This window comes from Chlorocebus sabaeus, chromosome 10 (assembly GCF_047675955.1).
Source record: "Chlorocebus sabaeus isolate Y175 chromosome 10, mChlSab1.0.hap1, whole genome shotgun sequence".
Classification (NCBI taxonomy): domain Eukaryota; kingdom Metazoa; phylum Chordata; class Mammalia; order Primates; family Cercopithecidae; genus Chlorocebus; species Chlorocebus sabaeus.
The window spans coordinates 61,470,046-61,495,229 of NC_132913.1; the positions used below are offsets into that span (position 1 = coordinate 61,470,046).

The 25,184-nt window shown below is 40.6% G+C and overlaps 1 protein-coding gene across 2 annotated transcripts in view; it reads right to left on the minus strand.

Annotated features, from left to right (window-relative positions):
- OLA1 (Obg like ATPase 1) overlaps positions 1 to 22,846 on the minus strand; it is a 175,213-nt gene extending 152,367 nt beyond the window's left edge. The window contains exons 1-3 of one of the 2 annotated variants that reach the window (XM_007965394.3): positions 22,677 to 22,846; positions 20,963 to 21,063; positions 4,523 to 4,666 (exon numbers count right to left, since the gene is read on the minus strand). In XM_007965394.3, the coding sequence (XP_007963585.1) occupies positions 4,523 to 4,666; positions 20,963 to 21,063 (245 nt within the window). In that variant the 5' untranslated portion in view covers positions 22,677 to 22,846. The remainder of the gene's footprint in view (positions 1 to 4,522; positions 4,667 to 20,962; positions 21,064 to 22,676) is intronic. The other variant, XM_007965393.3, reaches the window with a different exon arrangement.
- Positions 22,847 to 25,184: the final 2,338 nt, after the last annotated feature.

Consider the following 25,184-nt stretch of genomic DNA (forward strand, 5'->3'; position numbering starts at 1 on the left):
AATATTACAGATTGAAATTACTTGATTATTGTTACCACCAAATCCACTAAAACCACATAAATTTGGTTTTTTTGTCGTTGGACACAGTGACTGCCTCCCCAGCATCCACTGCCCACTCTCTTGGTACCTATACTGATTTTCATTTCGATAGCCATTCCTCTCCAGCATAGCCCAGAGCTTTGGAGAAGCTTGCTCTATCCCTAACTCTAGAAGTGAGGCATGTAGCTCCGGCCTTCACTAAGCAGTTTAATCTCATTCCTAGGCAAAGTAAAAAAATTCTAGGACCTTCACCTTGCCCTAATCACCTCAAAGAACTTAAGAAACCAAGCATGGTGGCATACGTCTGTAGTCCCAAGTATCTGGGAGGCTGAGTCAGGAGGGAGGATGGCTTGAGCCCAGGAGTTCAAGTCCAGCCTGGGCAACATGGTGAGACGCCACCTCTTAAAAAACAAAAAAAGACATGAAAAGACTTAAGAAGAGGTTTACTGGAGGGGGTGTAGGAGGCTGTTAAATAGAAGCTCATCAGTATTCTGGGAGAACTTTTAGAAGCAATCCCGTTTCACTCTGAACATGGATGAGAAAGTATACAGATCTATCCTGTGACCACAAGGGGAAGACAACCTTATGAGCAAGTTGATAAAGTAAACTGAAGACAGGAAAGAAGCCAGGCCTTTGATGATATCACTGAGCTAAACACTGTGCTACCTGTTACTAACTCAATAAATCAGCTCTGTAAGTCACTCTGTTAAGGGCAACTAAATTCATCCTAAATGATATTTCTAACAACTAAAAGCACCCATATGATAAATATGAAGTTGACATAGTTTGGATGTTGTGTCACCTCCAAAACTTACGTTGAAATGTGATGCCCAATGGTGGAGGTGGGGCCTGGTGGGAGTTGTGTGGGTCACAGGGGTGGATCCCTCATGAATGGCTTGGTGCCCTCCCCATAGTAATGAGTGAGTTCTCGCTCTGTTAGTTCACTGGAGGGCAGGTTGTTTAAAAGGGTCTGGTACCTCTCTCCACTCTCTCTTGCTCCCCCTGTCTCCATGTGACACACCTACTACCCTTTTTATCTTCTGGTCATGAGTTAAAGCTTCCTTGTCTGGGTGCAGTGGCTCACACCTATAACCTCAGCACTTTGGAAGGCCAAGGCAGGTGGATCACCTGAGGTCGGGAGTTTGAGACCAGCCTGACCAACACGGAGAAACCGTGTCTCTACTAAAAATACAAAATTAGAAGGGCATGGTAGCACACGCCTGTAATCCCAGCTACTCGGGAGGTTCAGGCAGGAGAATTGCTTGAACCCAGGAGGCGGAGGTTGCAGTGAGCTGAGATCACGCCATTGCACTCCAGCCTCAGCAACAAGAGTGAAACTCCTTCTCAAAAAAAAAAAAAACACTTTCTGAGGCCTCGCCAGAAGCCAGATGCTGGTGCTGTGCTTGTATGACCTGCACAACCATGAGCCAAGTAAACCCATTTTCTTTATAAATTACCCAGCCTCAGGTAACCCTTCACAGCAATACAAAATGGACTAATGCAGAAGTACAGTAAGTAGCATGCATATGGGTAGAATGGCACTAAATTTGAAGTGAGAAGCCTTGAGTTCTATTTCTGGTTGACATAACTATGAGTGTGACCATGAACAAATTATTTCATCTTTCTAGGCTTCAAGTTTCTTTTTATGAGAAAACTAGACAGGAAGATATTCAGCTCTGAGATTCTATTTTCTATTGAAAATGAGCTTCTCAATTCTGGTTTGTGATTTATGGCTAGGATAAGGTTTAAACTATTAATATAATATCTCAAAAAATTAAAACTTGAGATTTAATTCAAGGATTTCTGATGTATTACACCAATGATTTCACGACTACTTGAATAAAATACTTCTAGAATGAAATACTACTTTAGAACTCTTGAGACTAAAATGATGTTTAAAATCTTTTTAATCACTATACTGTAATGAACACAGACTACCAAAAACATTTATTAATGTTCTTCAATAGAAACAGGCTGGTGGGTCTGGGCACAACTTTGGGAGGCCAAGACAGGAGGATTACTTGAGCCCAGGAGTTCAAACCAGCCTAGGCAACATGGCAAGACCCCATCTCTACAAAAAATTTAAAAATTAGCCAGGCACAGTGGCATGTGCCTGTAGTCCCAGCTACTCAGGAGGCTGAGGTGAGAGAATCATTTGATTGTGCCCAGGAGTTGGAGGCTACAGTGAGGTATGATCACACCACTGCACTCCAGCCTGGGCAACACAGCAAGATTCTGTCTTAAGAAAGAAAGAAAGAAAGAAAGAAAGAAAGAAAGAAAGAAAGAAAGAAAGAAAAGAAAGGCCAGGCACAGTACCTCATGCCTGTAATCCCACCATTTTGGGAGGATGAGGCAGGAGGAATGCCTGAGGCCGACAATTAAAGACCACCCTGGGGCAACATAGCAAGACCCCATCTCTATTTTAAAAAGAAAAGAAAGGAAAAAATGAGATAAAACAACTGAACAAACACATGATCCTGGTTTAGATGCAACAAAGTATATAATTGGAACAACTGAAAAAATCTAAATAAAGTCTATGAATTAGATGGTAATATGGGATTAGTGTTAATCCCGTAGTAAACTACCCTGATTTTGATGGTTTACTATGGTTGTGTGGGAGAATGTCTTTGTATTTAGTAAATACAAACTAAAGAACTGAAGTATAATATGGCATCATGTCTGTAACTTACTCTCAAAGGTTCAAAGAATCTGGGTACGCAAGGGTATATAAGCACTTGTGTACTTTGGCAGCTTTTATATAAATTTAAAATCATTTAAAAATAAAAAGGTTTTAGAAAGGACACTGAAGTCAGCCTGAGGAGCCAATCTGAGAGATATAATTTGAGCATCAAATCAATGTTTGTGACAGATTAAAACCAATAAAATAACACTCATCTGAATAAATACATGAATGAACAGATGAAGAAAGCTTTTCCTTACAGTACAATATTAACAAATGAAGGAGGAATGATAGAATTACAAAATCACCATGTGAGAATACTCATAGTAAAAATTAATTCATCAAAAAAATCAATGGATGCTGCAACTAGTAAGTGAAAGTGAGAAAAGTGAATGAGTTCAGTATATACTTTGTAGTTAGAACTCACAAAATTGCTGATAGACTGGATACGGGGTGAGGGGAGAGAAGAATCAAAGATAAATGGTGGGCACTGATTTAAGCAACTGAGGAAATGACAGTGCTATTTATTGAGTTATGGCAGTCTTGAAGAAGAATTTGGTGCAAGAAGGTGAAATCAAGAGGTCATTTTGGACATGTCAAGTCTAAGGCACCTATTCAGACCTCCAAGTGTCAATATCAAGAAGGCAGTCAGAGATAGAAGAAATCTGGAGTTCTGCAGAGTTCAGGACAGGAGACAGAAACTTGGGATTTATCAGGACATTAAAAATAGTAAAAAATCAAAAACAAACTAAATTCTCAATAATAAGCAAATGGTAAACTGTGCTATATTCATATAATATAGCAATAAATATAAGTATTATATTAGAAATTATTACTTAAGTCTGTATTGCTTAATCTAGAAAGATAATAATATCCCAAGTAAAACAAGTATTCTATTTCTTAAGGAAGTGTGCACACCGTCAGGAAATTATGGAAGGATATATCCCCAAAGTATTTACAACTGTTATATCCAGGTAGAGGAAGTAGAGGTGGTTTTCACTCCTCTCATTATACATTTCCCTAATGTCTGAACTTCCGACAATGAACTTAAACTATCTCATCATTTCCTAATAAAAGTTTTACTTATTTTTTAATTGAAGATATAATACATGCTTATTGTAAAAAAATTCAAACATAGAGGAATATAAGAATAAAGTAAAAATCACCTAAAAATTCCACTACCCAGAGACAATTATCAGCCTATGTTCATACCTTTTTTATGCATATAAGCAAACACATATAGTTTTACATGAATGAGATCACATAATACAGACTAATTACTCCCTCTATTTCATACTCCCCAGAAAAAAAAATTGCAATATTAACAACTGGGTATACCCTTCTACACCCTTCTCCATACTCTGCATTACTTTTTTTCTTTTTGAGACGGACTCTTGCTCTGTTGCCCAGGCTGAAGTGCAATGGCGTAACTCGGCTCACTGCAACCTCCACCTCCTGGGTTCAAGCAATTCTCCTGCCTCAGCCTTCCGAGTAGCTGGGATTACAGGCGCCCGCGACCCCGCCTGGCTAATTTTTTGTATTTTCAGTAGAGAGTGGTGTGTTAGCCAGGCTGGTCTCAAACTCCTGACCTCATGATCTGCCCTCCTGGGTCTCCCAAAGTGCTGAGATTATAGGTGTGAGCCACCAGGCCCAGCCCTCTGCATTACTTTTATATTCATCCAAAACAATAATGCTACATTAATTTTAAAAGAAAAATTCTTCTATATGACTTTAAACGTATCATATACATATCTGCCCAGTCTACACAAAGCCACCAAATAAATAGCATAAAATATCTCTTACCTTGCTGGTTTGTGGTATTGGCAAAGAAAGTCAAACCTTTCATCTGGCACAGGTACTCTGCTCTCATTAGGATCAATAGTGCAGAATGGGAAGTTTTCTGCTGAAGCCTGACTATTGGTTAATACATTGAAGAAAGTAGATTTCCTAAAATGAACAAAAGCAATTTCAATCAATTCTTAGGTTAACACCAAGAAAACTTTATCTCACTCTAATTTCAATGCTCAAATAAGATCCATGAGGAATATAAAACCAATCTACAAAGAGAGGGAAAAAGGAACAATACATTTTTTACTAACAGAAGTCAATGAAATTTACAACAGTATAGCGGCAGCTCATGACATAATTAGGTTATGTCCCTATCACAGTCTATTTGAAACTTGAAAAGCATGTTCTCAAAGAATCTTTGTTGTTAGAGTTTCATGTCATACTACAAAATCTATTTTTTTCCATATATACCTGATCATACCAGCATCACTTCATCTATACCTAACATAACCTTCTCTAGCATGAAATGTACAAGGCATGTCTCTAGTCAAGTCAATGACTTTCCAAAAACTCTGAATTGGGAAAGAGATGCTAAATGTCTGGTATCTGATAGGAAATGGAAGGTTGGCACTCAGAACTGCCTTCTAATCATTAGTATATAAGGATTACTGGTAAGTCTAGAATTGTGAATTATGAAAATCAAAATGTGAATTTTATTCAAGGCATGAATTAAATCAAGAAAATATCTATTAATATGAAATAAACTAGTCACTACTTTTCCAATCATTTGACTGCTATCAAGTAAGCAGAGCTCAGAGAAAGCCCACTCATGTTAACATCAGCCATGTTTTTTTAAAAATGTGATAATACTTTATCATTCATGTCTTAAAAATATGAAAAAAGAAATAAAATTTTTAAAATAAAAATAAAATATGAGAATATGGTACCAAATATCATATAAAATAAGAGAATATGGTGTCATATATCATATAGAGTAAAATCTAAAACAAAATTTTACACTCTCAGTGGCCATCTTTTAAGAATGCTAGGTAATTAATTCTTTGAAGACTGTTAAAGTAGTTACCATGTCTTACCTATACAAATTGTGCTTTCAAAATAACCAGTAGTTATGAAAAGAAAATTATTTTATAGACATATTCCAGCCAGTAAATGAGGAAAGAATAAAAACTTAGAAGAGCATCATTCTGCAACCCCTAACAAATTAATGGATGTTGGTAATAATTTCCAATGACAGTTAGTGCTGCAAAAAGAGGAGAAAAAAATAGTACCTCCCAAAAGAAGTATATACATCATCTGTCATCTTAATCTGACCAACACTTTACATGTTACTGCTAGTTTACAGGAAATATAGAGGACAGAAGAACATATTAAATGATACCACAGAGATAAAATCAATAAAATCCAGACTCTGGAAAATTTTATAAGCCTAAAAACCAGATTTCTTCAACAGGTCATCTGGGGGCTGGAAGTAAGTGGGAAACTTCTTCTGGATGAGATGTAAAAGTTAACAGCAGACTAACAATCCCACCCAGAACTAGAAAAACCATCTAAAATGCAGGATATAGAAGTCATCTGTTTGAAGGGTCTGGGATTCTGAAAATGAAAACAAAAAATTTGGAAGTAGACACTTGACCTCCACAGCCACTTTTACCCTGGGGACCTGTGCCCATTCTGGGCAAAAGAAGGATGCAAGGATCCAGACTTTATACCCATAGAAAGCTGATGCTGATGGAGAAAGAAACCAGCAAAACATGTGGAGGAGACTTGGAGAACCTCAGGCACACCACCAGTTTTCCCGCTGGGGATATTTTCCTCCAGGGAAAACTACAAAAGCCTACTCGAGTCATTGGTAACACAGACTGGCCCACTCTCCATACCTTCTTCCCCTCACCACGAAAAAATTTAAAATAAAGAGTGATAGTTAAGTTGCCAGAACAGTCCAGGAATCCTTATTTATCTAAAATGTAATGAAAATATTGTATAACTACAATGGAAATATTACAGAATAATGTTTTAATAAAAGTACGTAAGACAAAATTTAAATACATTAATTTAAACATTTATAGGACACTTGGGCCTAACATTATGAGGACAAAATGCTATTGCATTTTTGTATAGTGTAGTTTAAAAACCCCTCATTGCTATTACCACAGTCAATTGCAATTCTGAAAAGGCCATAGGTTGTTTACGGAAGTTTTTTCAAATGTACGGCTATTACTATTTATATTTTATATTGTCTACCTGGACAAAATAAGAAAATAAGATATGTTTTGTGATTGTTTAAAAAAATGTATCCCCTAAAGCATATTATATGGTAAAACATAGCAAAAGAAAATTCCTTAGGCAGAAAAAATTCTTACATGCATTCAAACCAAACTTAGAAGACAAATGTCCATTTTCACAGACTGTCTCATTTTAGATGAATTTTAAATTTCATGAAACCCAAGTCATCTGTAGCTTCTAACAGCTTTGTAGGTATAAAAAAGTAAAAAGAAATAAGGAAGAAGGAAAAAGAAATTTCTAAGGATCATTACTATAGGCTTCAGTGGCAACGTAAGACATTTTGATCTATTCAAATCTATTAAGAAAAGCCTTGCGAAAGCAAAGAATTTGAAAGTTTTGGCCTATGCCTGAAGTATTAAAGCCCATATGCTTTTTGTAAAATGAGAACTTTTTAAACACACACACACACACTCTTAGATCCCTTGAGGTTAATATTAAAGCTTAAAAGTAGGAGAAAGATTCAAAGTTGTAGGAATTTCTCCCATGCAAGAATGGGCTTACATAACTTATTTCAGCAATGATAGTATTAAAATTAAAAAAAAAACAAACAGTGACTAGACTAAGTGTATGCCCCCTAGACTTAGGACCTAAATACTTTATTTTGGAAATTACTATTTTAATCTATTAAGTAAACCTGACAGAATAGATGTTTTATGTAAAACTTTACACAAAATTGCAGCATGTAATGGGAAGTAGGGATACCAGTGCAAATTCCCACAGCATTCTGAATTAACCATGTATATATAATATCCATTCAAAACATGGGAAAAGAATTAGAAAGTACTTGCAAAATGTTTTCAATTTAGATATAACTAAACTGTTAAAAGCATCTATCTGATAGATACACAAATACATAAGATGACATAAATAAATAATAATCCATGTATACATGGGTGAGTATAATTACATATTTTCTAACTCCATCAGAGAAGGTCTAAAAATAGCAACACTTCAGCAGCAATGATCACACCTAGAGAAATGTCTATTCTCAACAGATTATTTCTCCAAAGAAGAGACACAAATGGCTAAAAAAATATGAAAATTTGCTCAACCACTAATCACTAGAAAAATGCAAATCAAAACCACAATGAGATATAACCTTACAATTATTAGGATGGCTACTATCAAAAAAAAAATAACAAGTATTGGCAAGAGTACAGAGAAATTAGAACTCTGTGCACTGCTGGTAGGAATGTAAAGTGGTACAGACACTGTGGAAAACAGTTTGAGGTTCCTCAAAAAGGTAAAAATAGAATTACCATATGATTCAGCAATCTCACTTCTGGGTATATATCCAGAAGAGTTGAAAGCAGGATCTCAAAGAGATATTTGCAAACCCATATTCATTGATGCATTTTTCATAATAGCCAAGAGGTAGAACCAAATGTCCATAAACAGATGAATGGATAAAGAAAATGTTATCTACATATGATAGAATATTACTCAGCCCTTAAAAAGAAGGAAATCCTGTCACATGCTACAACGTGAATAAACTTTAAGGACACTATGCTGAGTAAAGTAAGCCAGTCGCAAAAGTACAAACACTTTATGATTCTACTTATATTCATATACTCATATATTCTACTTATATGAGATATCTAGAGTAGTCAAAATCATGGAAACAGAAAGTAGAATGGTAGTTTCCAGGGGCTGGGGGGAAAGAAAAATGGGAAGTTGTTCAATGGGTACAGAGTTTCAGATATGCAAGATGAAAAAGTTCTAGAGATCTGTTATACAACAATTATAGTTAACACAATTGAACTGCACATTTAAAAACGATGAAGATGGTAAATTGTATAATATATCACATTTTTTATTTTGCAACAGAATCTCACTCTGTCACCCGGCTGGACTGCAGTGCCACAATCTTGGCTTACTGCAACCTCCATCTCCTGGGTTCAAGGGATTCTCATGCCTCAGCCTCCAGAGTAGCTGGGACTACAGGTGCATGACACCACGGCCAGCTAATTTTTTGTACTTTTAGAAGAGACAGGGTTTTGCCATGTTGGCCAGGTTGGTCTTAAACTCCTGAACTCAAGTGATCCTCCTGCCTCAGCCTCCCAAAGTGCTAGGATTACAGGCGTGAGCCACTGCGCATGGCCATATATTATATGTTTATTATCATAATTTATTTAAAAAGTATCAAACTCAAATGGATAAATATTATATAAAATACCTAACCAGTACTCTTCAAAAATAAATCTTTAAAGGTCATGAAAAATAAAACATTCAAAAACTATCAAAGATTGGAGGAGACAGGAGACATGAAGACTAAAACGCAACATGGTATTCAAAGACAAAGGACATCAGTGGGAATATTGGTGAAATCCAAATAAAGTCTGAGGTTTAGTTAATAGTAAAAAAGCAAATACAGTTAACCCTTGAACAACACTGGTTTGAAATGTATGTTCAAAGTGCATGTGTTCACTTATACACAGATTATTTTCAAAAAAATGTACACTGAGTGTGCCTGCCCCTCCTTCCTCTCCTTCCACTTCCTCTCTATCTTCTGCCTCTGCCACCTGAGACAGAAAGACCAAACCCTCCACCTCCTTCTCCTCCTCAACCCACTCAACATGAAGACAACAAAGACCTTTATGATGATTCACTTCCACTGAGTGAATAGTAGCTACATTTTCTCTTCCTTATGATTTTCTTAATAACATTATTTTCTCTAGCTTAGTTTATTGTAAGAATACAGTATAGAATAATATGCAAAATATAGCTTAATCAACTGTTTATGTTATTGGTAAGGCTTCCCAGTCAATAGTAGGTTATTAGTTAAGTTTTGGGGGAATCAAAAATTACACACAAATCTTTGACTGGGCCAGGGGTCAGTGCTCCTAATTCAAGGGTCAACTGTAATTTCTTTTTTAACTTTCTTATTTTTTGGAGGTAGGGTCTCACTTTATTGCCCAGGTTGGAGTGCAGTGGCATGAATATGGCTCACTGCAGCCGCGACCTCCCAGGATCAAGAGATCCTCCCGCTTCAGCCTCTTAAGTAGCTGGGACTACACGTGCGTACCACCACCCCTGGCTAATATCTGTATTTTTTGCAGAGACAGGGTTTCACCCTGTTGCACAGGCTGATCTTGATCTCCTAAACTGAAGCAATCCGCCAACTTCAGCCTCTTAAAGTGCTGGGATTATGGGTGTGAGCCACCATGCCCAGCCCTCAACTGTACCTTAAGGAGCAAAAAAAAAAAAAATTATTTGAAATTATGTGGTGATACAGCAATACAGACTAGAATTCTGAAAAAGAAACTCATTTAAAATTTTAAAATTAGGCGGGGCATGGTAGCTCAAGCCTGTAATCCCAGCACTTTGGGAGGCAGAGGTGGGCAGATCACTTGAGGTCAGGAGTTTGAGACCAACCTGGTCAGTATGATGAAAGCCCATCTCTACTAAAAATACAAAAATTAGCCAGGCATGGTGGCGCATGCCTGTAATCGCAGCTACCTGGGAGGCTGAGGCAGGAGAATTGCTTGAACCCAGGAGGCGGAGGTTGCAGGGAGTGGAGATCGCACCACTGCACTCCAGCCTGGGCAACAGAGCGAGACTTTGTCTTGGGGAAAAAAAAAAATTAAAACTTAAAACCCATTAATCTATGAAGTACCTCTAAGGCACACAATCACTGCTGAATACTAGGAAAGAATGAGTAGAAAAACAGATCTGTTATTCAAAAAGATCATTCAGAACATATTAAAAAGAGAAAGTAAATAATTCCCAAATCATAAATTTCTATGAAAGAACAGGCATTCTGGAATGTTGACAAGTAGACAATAAGATTTAAATTCATTTAAAATGGTATTGGGGAGTTTTGCTTCCCCTCTGCTACAAGAACTGCCCTCCTGCTATAAAGAGCTAGAAAACCAGATGAAATCTATGAAATAACAGTTTTCACACAAAGGACAATATGCATCACAGGACTGTGTTCCCTGAGAGAAAAATAACAAATAAACTAAGCTCTGCAACTGGTCCTGCTTACTGCCTACTGATGCTTTCGAAGTCACCATTCCAAGAGGGGAAACCAACAGAATCCAGCAGTCACACCAAGTTGAAGAGACTAAGATGAGAGTTAGGAGGCCAAGGCAGCTAGAATTTATGGGAGAGTATACTAGAAAGGCGGGAGCTGCACAGAGAAAGCACTCTGAAGAGCTGCAGAGGGTCCCCTCAAGAACACAGCTAAGTAATGATTTGCGCATGAGTAAATTCAATCGCTACAAGTCCAGGGAAAGGATCACCCAAACAGACTAGGATGAACAATTCTCAGGGCTCACACAGAGATTGGAACAGTTCACATTCCTATGAGCCAGACTGGAGAGATCCTGTAATACAAGGGAATTTGGATAGAGTCCTCAAAAGGGTCATGTCTTAGTACTAGGGATTAAGTAGCACCAGAGCACAAAATCGTATTAATCCATCATAAGAAGCCTCAAAACAATTAATCCGATACATAATTAACTAAATGCCATACCAAGGTCCAATACTCTTTAAAGGAAAACAACAATATTTAGCATTTAACATAAAATCCACACTGTATGGAAACCATTAAAAATTATAAGACATGCAAAAAAGCAGAAAAATATATACCAAAATCAGGATAAAAGTCAGTAAATATAAACATACTCAGTATTGAGAGATGAAGTAGAATAAAAGGACCTTAAAATAAATGTTACAAATCTTTCAAAATTTTTCTTAAGGAAACATTTTGCAGATTGGACACTGCAAAGAAAAGACCTTGAAGACAGCAATAAAAGTATCCAAATGAAGCACAAGAGAGAAAGACTGGAGAAGGAAATAACCAGAGCTTCTGCAGGATACTATCTAGGGAAGAACATGCATTTACAGTCAGGCATCGCTTAATGGTGGAGATACATTATGAGAAATGGGTCCTTAGGCAATTTCATCATTGTGTGAACATTATAGAGTATATTTACACAAACCTAGATGGTACAGCCTACTACACACCTGGGCTATATGGTATAGCCTATTGCTTCTAGGCTAAACCTGTACAGCATGTTACTGTACTGAACACTGGAGACAAATGTAACACAATGGCAGGTATTGTATATCTAAACGTAGAAAAGGTACAGTGAAAATACAGTATAAAAGTGATACAGGATGCTTACCATGAGCGGAGCTTGCAGGCCTGAGAGGTGCTCTGGGTGAGTCAATGAGTGATGGTGAGTGAATGTGAGGGCCTAGAACATTACTGTACACTACTGTAGACTTTATGAACACTGTACATTCAGGATACACTAAAATTATTTTTTGGTATTTTTCTTCAATAACTTAGCCTTAGCTTACCATTACTTTCTACTTTATAAACTTTAATTTTAACTTATTGACTCTTTTGTAATAACACTTAGCTTAAAATACAAATTACTGTATAGCTGTACAAAAATATTTTTCTTTATATCCTTATTCCATATGCTTTTTTATATCTTTCAAATGTGTGCTTTTTTTAAACTTTTTTGTTAAAAACCAAGACATAAACATATACATTAACCCAGGCCTACACAGAGTCAGATCATCAATATCACTGTCTTCCACCTACACATTTTGTCCCACAGGAAGGTTTTTAGGGGCAATAACACACGTGGAGCTGTCATCTCCTTTGATAATAATGCCTCCTTTTGGAATACCTCCTGAAGCAACTGCCTAAGGCTGTTTTACAGTTACTTCGTTTTTTGTAAGTAGAAAGAGTACACTCTAAAGTAACAATAAAAATTACAGTATAGGCTGGGCATGGAGGCTCATGCCTGTAATCCCAGCACAAAGAGGCTGAGGCAAAAAGATCGCTTGAAGCCAGGAGTTCAAGACCAGCCTAGGCAACACAAGAAGTCCCCATTTAACATAAAATCCACAGGGTATATATTTTTTTAATTACCCAGGTGGGACGGGGTGTGTGTGTAGTCCCAGCTATACTCAGGTGGCTGAGGCAGGAGGATTGCTTGAGCCCAGGAGCTCTAGGCTACAGTAAGCTATGATCAGGCCACTGCACTCCAGCCTGGGCAACAGGGCAAGACTCTGTCTCAAAAAACAGACAAACAAAAATTAACTATAGTAAGTACATAACCCAGTAACACAGTCGTTTATTATCAAGTATTATACACTGTACATAATTGTATATGCTATACTTTTATATGACTGGCAGCACAGGCTTGTTTACACTAGCATCACCGCAAATGTGAGTAATGCCTTGCACTACAATATCACCAGGTAGTAGAAAATTTTCACCTCCATTATAATCTTATGGGACCTCCATCATATATGTAGTCAGTCATTGACCAACATCATTATGCAGCACTTGTCTGTAATAGGCATCCCAGAAAGGGAATAAAGTAGAAGATTATCTTCAAAGTGCTAGAAGAATAACTGTAAACCTAGAATTCTACCCAGTGAAAATATCTTTCAAAATGAAGAAGTCATAAGCACATGAAAAGATGTCAATATTCTTAGCCATCAAGAAAACACCAATTAGCCAGGCCCAGTGGCTCATGCCTGTAATCCCAGCACTTTGGGAGGCTGAGGCAGGTGGATCACCTGAGGTCAGGAGTTTGAGACCAGTCTGGTCAACACGGTGAAACCCTGGCTCTACTAAAAATACAAAAATTACCCGGTGGTGGTGCACGCCTATAATCCCAGTTACTCAGGAGGCTGAGACAGGAGAATCACTTGAACCCGGGAGGTGGAGCCTGCAGTGAGCCAAGACTGTGCCACAGAACTCCAGCCTGGGCAACAGAGTGAGACTCTGTGTCAAAAAAAAAAAAAAAAAACAAAAAAAAAAAACCCACAATCAAAAACTTCACAACTTGGCTATAATCAAAAAGATAACAACAAGTGTTGACAAGGATGTGGAATATTGGAACCCATATACAATGCTTGTGCGCATATAAAATGGTGCAGCTACTTTGGAAAACAGTTTGGCAGTCCTCAATAGTTAAATATACAGTCACATATGACCCAGAAATTCTACTCCTAAATATATACTTAAGAGAAATAAAATCATATGTCTAAATAAAAATTTATGTATCCTAAGGCTGAAGCAGACACAGTACAAATAACATATTGTACTGAAATATAAAATATGTTGTATATAACTGAAATGTACTGTGGTGTCAGAAAGTAGAAAGCACTCAAAAAATAAAGAGGACATGTCAAAAGGAATATAAGTGAACATAAAGGCTCCTAATCACCAAAATAACAACAGTAATGGATTATAACCCAAAGAATAAGAATCTATACTGATATACATAAATTATAATCAAATACATGAATAAATGGGAAACTCTTTTGTACAATAGGGTTTTACACAATAGAATTTCCATTGTTCCTTCTATAAATTGTTCCTTCTAAATGTAGAAGACATAAGGGATATTTTTTAATCACCATTTGGCAAACACCACCATAATAACTGTTTCAGTAAGAATCAATAATAGATGCCAAAATTAGGGGGCAAAAGCATTAGAAACAATGTATGTACATAATTTCAAAGGACCTCCTACAAGATGCTTATTAATTGCAATGGGAAAAATAATAACCCTTTCAGTGAAGAAATCTGTCAGACAGCAACGAGCAATCAAAGTTAACATCACCAAAAATGGATAAATCAACATCATGTGCTTTCTGATACACTGTATTGAAAAGCATATGTCACTCCTATGTTCAAAAGTACATAATTTGAAATTAATCATGAGGAAATATCAGACAAACCCCAAATGAGGGCTATACACAATAACTGGCCAGTACTCTTCAAAAGTGTCAAGGACATCAAATACAAAAAGAGACTGAGAATGTGTTTCAGGTTAAAGGAAACTAAGGAAACGTCGTACTATAGTTATCAAGATTTTAACACTTAGGGGATGTGAGCAGAAGATAAATCAGAATTTTTAAAACTATTTTTGCAACTGTGAGATTTTTTAAGCATGAAATTATTTCAAAAGAAATTTTTTTTCCATATATTGTTCAGGCTAGAGTGTAGTGGCTATTCAGAGATCTCACTACCCATCAGGACAGGAGTTTTCATCTGCTCTGTTTCTGACCTGGACCAGTTCAGGTATATGCAGCCTAGAGAATAATTTTCCTCCTGTGAGTTCCTTTGAGCAATCAAGAATGGAGCTTCTAAAAAACAAGTGAGCTAAGAATCAACTAGGAAGACTTCTAGGAACACATAGGCATCACATATTTTGTATTAGGAAAAATAGTGGACTGCAGTGGGTTGAAGATGGCCACACAGTTTTTGTCACTACTCCCATCAAGAGGTGGAGTCTATTTCCCCTCTCCCCAAGTCTCTGGGCTGGTGTCATGACTTGCCTTGACCAAAAGATTTCTGTGTAAGTGTGCTATGCCACTGCCACACTTCCATTCTCTCAAGAGCCAGACACCAGGATATAAGGAAGCTTGGTCTAGAGACCATTTAGAAAGAGAACAAGGCCAAATATAAGAGAAGTGCCCCAGACTTCCAGCCAACCCTGCTAAGGTCCCAGATCTGTTAAAATGGCCATCTTGGATCTTCCGGTCTCAACTAGCCACAGGCTGAATGCAGTCACATGAGGGATCCCAATGAGACTGGCAGAAGACCTATCTCACTCACTACATTCCGGACCAATAAAAATTGTTACTATTTTAAACCATCAACTTTCGGAATGGTTTGCTACACAACAATAGGTAACTAAACAATGGTGATAATTCTGTTGTGATTTTTTTGCTTTTTTTTTTAGCATTTTCTACAACCTTTTCCTTCAGCAATAGTAAATGGCTTTTACAGATGCTGTGACTGGTCTGTAGAAAAATGGGAGAAGGCGGTTTGCAGGGACACCAAAATGCATTCCCAGAAGATCAGCTAAGCAAGACAGTTACTCTCCTGGGGCAGTTTGTGAGTGTTTGAACAGAGTATACTAGTTGTCTATAATATCCATTTCCCCTTGTTTCAGCGTAATCTTTTTTTTTTAAGACAGAGTCGCGCTCTGTGGCCCAGGTTGGAGTGCAGTGGTGCAATCTTGGCTTACTGCAACCTCTGCCTCCCAGGTTCAAGCCATTCTCCTGCCTCAACCTCCCGAGTAGCTGGGATTACAGGCGTGTGCCACCACACCCAGCTAATGTTTGTATTTTTAGTAGACGTGGGATTTCACCATGTTGGCCAGCCTGGTCTCAAACTCCTGACCTCAAGTGATCTGCTTGCCTCGGCCTCCCAAAGTGCTGGTATTACAGGCGTGAGCCACTGTGCCCAGCCAAGAATAACAGAATTTTTAACTGAACATGTGGCTGTCAAAATAAAGACTACATTTCCTTGCCTTCCTCGCAACTAAATTCTTGTGACTAAATTCTGGACAAAGGGATGTTGGCAGAAGTATGGTATGGCAGTTTACAGGAAAAAGGCTGCTAGTCAAGTTTGGCCCCTTGACCCTTCAGATAACCAGCTGCCTGGAATTCACACCTTAGACCAGCAGCTGCCCACCTTTTTGGCACCAGGGACTGGACCATGAATTGGCTGATGGAAGCCAATTTTTCCATGGACCAAGGGTGTGAGAGATGGTTTCAGGATGAAACTGCCCCATTTCAGATCACCAGGCTTTAGTTCGTTCTCATAAGGAGCGTGCAACCTAGATCCCTTGCATGTGCAGTTCACAACACGGTCCACGCTCCTCTGAGAATTTAATGCTGCTGCTGACCTGACTGGAGGTGGAGCTAAGGTGGGAATGCTCACTCGCCTGCCACCCACCTCCTGCCATGCGGCCTGATTCCTCACACACCACGGATCAGTACCAGTCCCCAGCAGGAGGTTCAGGGACCCTAGCCCTAGACCATGAGAATGACACCACACCCTAGGGATTGCCAAGTTGTGAAGTGAAAGGACCATGGGTTGCTGTGGACTTCATAAAGCAGGTCCACTATACCAATCTATGACTGTAAAAGGCACATTTTTTACATGAAAAAAAAACAACTGGTTACCTGGGGTTTTCTGATGCTCTTAATTGAATCTAATCCCATCTGATGCAGTGCATAGCAACAAGAAGAGCTATCCCTCACAGAAATAAAGAAGTTTGGAATACTGTATCAAAATGTACCTTCCCCCCAGTATTCTCTACTCCTCACAACGACAATAATACATTGGTCCAACAGGAGCTCATTTATAAAGGGTCACTCGGGTAAGAAAAAGCAGTACAGAACTACAAACCAAATCTCCACATTCTTTCTACGTCATTAAAAGAGGCCATTAAAACATGTCTCCTAGCCGGGCACCGTGGCTCACACCTGTAATTCCAGCAGGCGTGAGCCAACACACCGGGCAAGGAGACATGTTTTTTTGTTTTCTTTTCAGACCGAGTCTTGCTCTGTCGCCCAGGCTAGAGTGCAGTAGTGCAATCTCAGCTCACTGCAACCTCCGCCTCCCGGGTTCAAGCAATTCTCCTGCCTCAGCCTCCTGAGTAGCTGGGATTACAGGCACTTGCCACCACACCCGGCTAGTTTTTGTATTTTTAGTAGAGATGGGGTTTCACCATGTTGGTCAGGCTGGTCTGGAACTCCTGACCTCATGATCCACCTGCCTCAGCCTCCCAAAGTGCTGGGATTACAGGTGTGAGCCACCGCGCCCAGCTGGAGACATGTTTTAATGTGAGACATGTTTTTGGAGGCTGAGGCAGGCAGATCGCTTGAGCTCAGGAGTTTGAAACCAGCCTGAAGGCAGCATGGTGAAACCCCATCTACAAAAAATATGAAAATTAACCAGGCACGGTGTTTTTTTGTGCCTGCAGTTCCAGCTATTCAGGAGGCTAAGGCGAGAGGACTGCTTGAGCCGGGGAGGTTGAGGCTGCAGTGAACCATGATCATGCCACTGCACTACAGCCTGGACAAGAGAATGAAATCTTGTTCAAAAAACAAAAACTAAAATATGTCTCTTTATCACTAAATCTACACCCAGCCATCAAAGAGGAAGTATGTATCCCATTAACAAATAATTACTAAATATCTACTATGTTCCTAACACCATGTCCCATTAACAAACAATTACTAAATATCTACTATGTTCCTAACACCAGTCTAGGCACTAGAAATATACCAATAAGCAAGAACAAGACAATACGTATCTTCACAGAACTTAAATTGTAATGGAGGGGAATGTCAAACCACTTATTAAATTAGATAATATATATAAAGCATTCAGAATAGTGACTGGCATATAGTAAATGTTCAATAAATATCTGATTCACTATAAATATTACCTCTTAAGTTTCTGGGTCGTCAGCCTTATGCAGACTAAAAAGCAAGCCTTCCTATTCACCCAGCTAAAAACCAAGAGATTCTCTAGATGGTTTTGTACTGAATGTCCTTACTTTTGATCAGCAGGCCATCCTTTAGAGAACTGTCTCCCTCCCACAATCTTTATCTTGTAGACCTACACAGAAGCACACAGGTCCAGTCGGATTTCCTTACTCAGAAACTGGAATTACAGGAGAGACAGGAAATGAGAAACACCCAGAAGTCCAGGGATTCACATGGCTGAGCTCCACATGGACCCATTTCTGCCAGTACCACTTGGCTCCTATCCCTCTTGAGGCCTGGCTGTTCAGATCCTAATTCACTCATTCCAATAAACCTCTTTCTCTTGCTGAAAATAGCCAGAATTGTGTTGCTTACAAAGAATCCTACCTGATACAGTTGTGTGAAATAAGATCATTCTACAAAAAGTAGTGTTTACAACCAAATACAACTGCCAAAACTCATTAAACTGTACCTTTAAAATGAGTGAATTTTACTATTTGGGAAGTATACCTCAATGACACTGGGTGGGGAAAGCATTTTATTTAAAAGTGTAAACAGCACACTTATTCTGAATAATAAAATATTTTTAGGTTATTTCCACGTACATTAATTTCATTATGCTTTATGACTAAAAAGCTTATATGGTTATCCCTCCATAGCTGCAGGGGATTGGTTCTAAGATCCCAGCAGATCAAGTCCCTTATATACAATGGTGTAGTACAATACCTAATGCAATGTAATTGATAGGTAAATAGTTGTTTACTATATTTTTTATTGTTGTATTGTCATTTTTTATTTAAAAAAAAATTTTTTTTTTGAGACAGAGTCTCGCTCTGTTGCCCAGACTGGGGTGCAGTGGCGGGATCTTGGCTCACTGCAACCTCTGCCCCGCCGGGCTCAAGCTATTCTCCTGCCCCAGCTTCCCGAGTATCTGGAATTACAGGCTCCTGCCACCATGCCCGGCTTTTTTTTTTTTTTAAGTAGAGACGGGGTTTCACCATGTTGGTCAGGCTGGTTTCAAGCTCCTGACTTCAAGTGATCCAGCCACCTCGGCCTCCCAAAGTGCTGAGATTATAGGCGTGAACCACCATGCCCAGCCAATTTTTTAAAAAATATTTTTGATTTGAGATTGGTTGAATCCAAGGATGTGAAACCACAGATACAGAGGGTTGCCTATATGAACAGAAAACACTTAATATGGCCCATTTTAATACAGTCCCATTTAAAATCAAGTTGTAGTAACTGCAACAATTCTAGAGTGAGAACTATGTCAATATCTAAAAACTATATCTTCCTTACTAGTGCAATAAAGCTCACAACATACATAATGATCATACCTTGCTTTCACGTTTATTGATAGCACCCTACAGTACTTTATTTGTTTTGCTTACATTTCGACTCTCTACTTAGTCTTACTCTGCAAGCAGACTATATCACAGCAGGAAACCCCTTCAAAATGAAAACTTCTTCAAGCTCCACGAAAGACTGAAATCAGGACAGTCACACTTGCTCATGTTTTACATGACATGAATTTAAGGCATGCCTCACTTGGTCACACCATGCTCTATTCATTGAGGAAGCCCTATGACAGGGGCTCCTCGGAATACCTAAGAACATGATTGTCCTACTTGCCGCAAATCTAAAAGGCCACCCTTCATCTCACAAATCCACACTGAATCTGTTACCTATTAGTACACCCTAATCACTTTTGAGATGTTTTATATTTTAAGGTTAGTGAAAGATTAAATAATGAAAAAGGAAGACTTGGGCCGGGCGCGGTGGCTCACGCCTGTAATCCCAGCACTTTGGGAAGCCAACGCAGGCAGATCACTTGAGGCCAGGAGTTCAAGATCAGCCTGGCCAACATGGTGAAACCTTGTCTCTACTAAAATTACAAAAATTAGCCAGGCATGGTGGCACATGCCTGTAATCCCAGCTACCCGGGAGGCCGAGGCAGGATAATTGCTGGAACCAGGGAGGCAGAGGCTGCAGTGAGCCGAGACCATGCCACTGCACTCCAGCCTGGGCAACAGAGCAAGACTCCGTCTCAAAAAAAAAAAAAAAAAAAAGACTTTAAACACTTAAGTTGCATGTGTATAGATTTATGATAAACCCCACATATATTTACTATCACTTTCTTATTTGCAAATACCAAATTCACTGTAATTTTGAAAACATTACAGCCAGGCTCAGTGGCTCGTGCCTGTAATCCCAGCACTCTGGAAGGCTGAGGCAGGCGGATCATCTGAGGTCGGGAGTTCGAGACCAGACTGGCCAACATGGTGAAACCCTGTTTCTACTAAAAATACAAAAATTAGCTGGGCGTGGTGGTGCGTGCCTATAATCCCAGCTACTCAGGAAGCTGAGACAGGAGAATCACTTGAACCCGGGAGGCAGAGGTTGCAGTGAGTCAAGATCATGCCACTGCATTCCAGCCTGGGCGACAGATTGAGACTCCGTCTCAAAAAAAAGAAAAAGAAAAAGAAAAGAAAACATTACAAAAACTCAAATTTCTGCTCTCAGAACTTTCAGATTTAGACACTTTATAACAGCAACCCTTTTACCTACCAAGTTCCACTACGAAATCTAAAACTGTCACCCCCTTCTCCATCAAGCTTTTAGTGGAGCTTTCAAATCGATTTCCTAAAGCATCCTACTGCACGGCCTCCGGTAGCCAGCCTAGGTAGGTACCACACATAGCCAACCAGCACTGAAATCAATAAAATACATCTAAACTAAAGCCTAATTTTGCAACATTAATAGTCCAGCTTCCTGGCCTCTTTTCTTCAACTTAAATTTTAATTACCTCACAGTTCCCATTTCTACAATAGGACCCAAAATATTTACAAAATGAAAATCAGAAAAGCCCCAACGTTCACCTACCCAACATTTGGCAATCCAACAATACCAATTTTCAGTGAGGTTCCAAATCTTCCAATGATTGGGGGTGGTTTAATTCCGTCACCTCCCTTTTTAGGGGGCATCTGAAATACCAAAGTAAACATATGAACAAAACTTTTTACCATCCACATGGACCCAAAACACATTTCATCATATAAAATACATTACTGAATTAATATTAAGAACAAAACATACTGTATATAGTGATCCAAAACTAACACAGAGCTAAATCCTTTTTTTAGCAAAAATTTTTAAAAAGTTCTGTAAACCTATCTGTTGTCAAAAAAGTCGCTATTGAGAAGTCCCAGAAAGACTGATCTAAAATCAGTATTTGTTGGGCCAGGCACGGTGGCTCAGGCCTGTAATCCCAGCACTTTGGGAGATCGAGGTGGACAGATTGCTTGAGACCGGGAGTCGAGATCAGCCTGGCCAACACGGAGAAACCTCGTCTCTACTAAAAAAAAAAAAAACACAAAAAATTAGCCGGCCATGGCGCGTGCCTGTAATTCCAGCTACTCAGGAGGCTGAAGCTAGAGAACTGCTTGAACCCGAGAGGCGGAGGTTGCACTGCGCGGAGATCACGCCCCTGGGCTCTGCCTGAGCGACAAAGCAAGGCTCTGTCTCAAATAAATAAACAAATAAAATCTTTGTGGCACCAGGAATCAAAGATAAACTAAGAGTTTAGCTACCAATCTTCCATCCAGATTGCTCACAAAACACTTTATTTCTTAACCTCATATATGGTTACATGAATGAAAGCATTTGGAGGCACGTACATAGATGAGAGTCAAAGAAAATTCCATTCTGGAACCACCAGCAACCAAGTCACCCTTCACACAAAACCATTCCTCTATAATCTGGAATCTTATCCTTCCCATTCGCCCACAATCCCCATTTTCACATAGATGAACACCCACCAGATACTGGGGTCCTTCCACCAAGTCCCTGCCACCTTTGGCACTGAAGGTACGGCTCATCAGTCCTCATAAGCAACCTCCATAATCTACCCTATGGTTACTATTTCTAATCGTAAATTAATCGACGGAACTTTTTATTTATAAGTAGAAACTTTCTCTGTCCCTTACTAGTTCTGTCTCCAAATCATGTGTGCAGAATTAGTCCCACTCTTGTACTGCAAAGTGAAATCACAAGGACCGCTAAGCTCACGTCTCAGAAGCTGGGAACTAAAACTGTCCCTGTATTCTGGCTGAGAGTTGTATCTCCTAGGACCACGCTGGGGCCATGCCCTTGTAGTAGTATTCCAGCCTCTGATCCCTGACCCCGAGGGCCAGGAATTTCCCTTCTCAGCGTCCTGACACCTGTTCCTGGCCAACCCCCAGGCCTCCAAAGAACAGACACATGAACAGCGCCTGTCGGGTCCTCTGGCCTACCGAGGGGTGGTCGGCAGCCCACCCAAAGTGGGCCCCACCCCCATCCTCCTCTCCGGACTAGGCCACCTGGCGTCCCGGCCTCGGGAGAAGGCTTTCCCCAGGGTTTTCCCGCGTGAGGTTAGGCCGATCTCCCGACTCGCGGCCTAGTCCGACAGCGCCTCATTCATCCACACACCCCCACGCCACCCGCTGCCCTGGCCCCATCTTGGCCACTGGGCCCGGGCCTCGCGCCACCCTCAGGGCAATAAGCCCGGGCACCGAAGACCTGGCAGAGATCGCGCCTCCGGGCTCCCTGAGGGCCTCACCGTGCTCGGCCTGAGCGATGACACGGGGTCCCAGCAGCAGCTAGAGAAAGGTCCTGCCGGCAGCCGGAGGCGGGGAGGAAGGAGGAGAGAACGCAGGCCCGGCCCATCCGCCGAGCTGCACGCACGACGGCGGCGGCAGCGGCGGAACGGGCGGGCCGGGCGCCGAGCGGCACCTGCGCGCAGGCCATGGGTCCCGCCCCTCCCCGCTTTGCCCGCGCGTCCCGCCCATTGGCCCGACAGGCCGGGGAGGCGGGAGCAGGGCGGGAGGAACCCAGGGTGGGAGGAGCCTCGCGACTGACGCGAGGGGTGGAGAGGGGCAAGGCGCTGACCAGGCCATTCCCGGGAGCTCTAGTCTTCCGCTTTAGCACGTGGGCTTCTCGGTTCTAGGTCTCCGCTTCCGCCCGGCTGCGCGGCCTGGGTTACCTGCTCACGTTCACTGGCGGGCCTGCAGCCCCGCGCTTCCCCAGCTGGACTGCGAAGCGCCTTGGGGCCTGATTTCCCTCCGGGGGATCCGGGGCGCCTGAAGTCAGGCAAACAGCCACACCAGCCCCGGGGACCGCGTGGCCGCTAGTCCATCTCCCTTTTCCTATAACTTTATTCGCTCAGTCCGTGCGGAGATAAGCTGTTAACTAAACGTTCTTGAAGGAAAAGGGGCTAAGGGAAACTTTAGTCTAAGGATTTCTTCCTCGCCTTATAGTTAAAGCGTCGCACACAGGTACTGGATCACAGAATGCGTTTAATTGAGCCAATTTCCTCCCTTTTCCTCTTGGTGGTTGAGAGCAAGTGCCTTTGAAATTGGGGGATTTCCAATCTGGATTCCGCCACTCATTGACTGTGTGACCCTAGAGAAATTAACTTCGCTGTACTTCAGTTTCGTTCTGGATAAAATGAGGCTATTGAGACCACCTTATGAGGTTATTCCTGTGAGGATAAAATGAGACAATGCGTGTTGAGCTCGTAACAACAGTACCCAGCACACACAGAAAAGGCTTGTGAATAGTCTCTGTTGTTAATATTAGGATTTCATCCCATCTCACCCACACCATGTCAACACCATGAGCGCCACTGGAGAAGGAATTCTTTCATTTAGGTCCTGGCCTTCAGATGCCATTCAGGTATTTGTTGTAATGAATATAATACCTGTCCAAAAATTGTGACACTAGAAGCTCCTTTTAAAGGGATTAGTTGCTATTAATATTAAAGGATATAAACTGGTTGCTATCCTTATGTTACAAGTGAGGGAACAATATCAGAAAGGTTGATTAATTTGGATGAAGTCACACAGCTAGCACATGGCAGCAGCATATTTCAAACCCCAATCTAACTGAAAATCTGGCCGTAATCCCAGCACTTTGGGAGGCCAAGATAGGAGGACCAGTTGAGCCTAGGAGTTGGAGAACAACCTGGACAACGTGGTGAGACACCATCTCTACCAATAAAAACAAAAAAAGAATTAGCTGGGATTGGTGGCACATACCTGTAGTCCCAGCTTCTCAGGAGGCTGAGGTGAGAGGACGGCTTGAGCCTGAGAGCTCAAGGCTGCGGTGAGCTATGATCACCTGTATTAGATGTTTTTCTCTCTCTACACTAAGGTGAGAGGTGAGAGCATAATGAGCCTGAGAGTTCTCCAGCCCAAGCAACAGAGCAAGACTCTATCTCAAAAAAAAAAAGCTCAAGAATCGCGGAGAGCCCTCTCTGCCCAGCAACCAGCCACTCCAATACTGATTGAAGATGTTCCCCAGTCATGGAGTACTAGAATCATCTTCAACGTATCACTGTCTTTTGGCCAAATCTAGCTACTTCTTCAATATCAGTATCTCTCAGATCTATCCACTTCCTTAAATTTACACTATCAAGTTCTTAATCACTTGTTTCTCTGTAACTACATCTTTCTTACCTGCACTTTTAACCACCTTTAAAGTGCCTTGCCAAAACAGGTTACACAAATCTCAGGCAGAATTCAGGAGTGGCCAGCTGCTGCTGCCAACGCTTGCCTGATAATACGACTCCATTTCCAACTCAGTGTCACTGGGGGTAAATTTGTATTCACGAGAAAGAAGATCTGATTGGCCCAGTTCCCATAAAGTCCCAGGTCCCATCAGCCATGGCTAGGTGGATAAGGGTCACATAGTCAAAACAGCTGTATGAGTGACCTTGCCTTACCTACCAACGAAACACATAGTTCTCAGAAAAGACCCTAGTGGGTATCTACTATTCTACAATGCTAAAGGAAGACTCAGTGAAACAAACAGGATATTATAGTTAACACTGGCCAGGCACAGTGGCTCATTCCTGTAATCCCAGCACTTTGAGAGGCTAAGGTGGGTGGATCACCTGAGGTCAGGAGTTCGAGACCAGCCTGACCAACATGGAGAAACCCCGTCTCTACTAAAAATACAAAATTAGCCGGGCGTGGTGGCGCATACCACCTTCCCAGCTACTCAGGAAGGCTGAGACAGGAGAATCGCTTGAACCTAGGAGGCAGAGGTTGTGGTGAACTGAGATTGC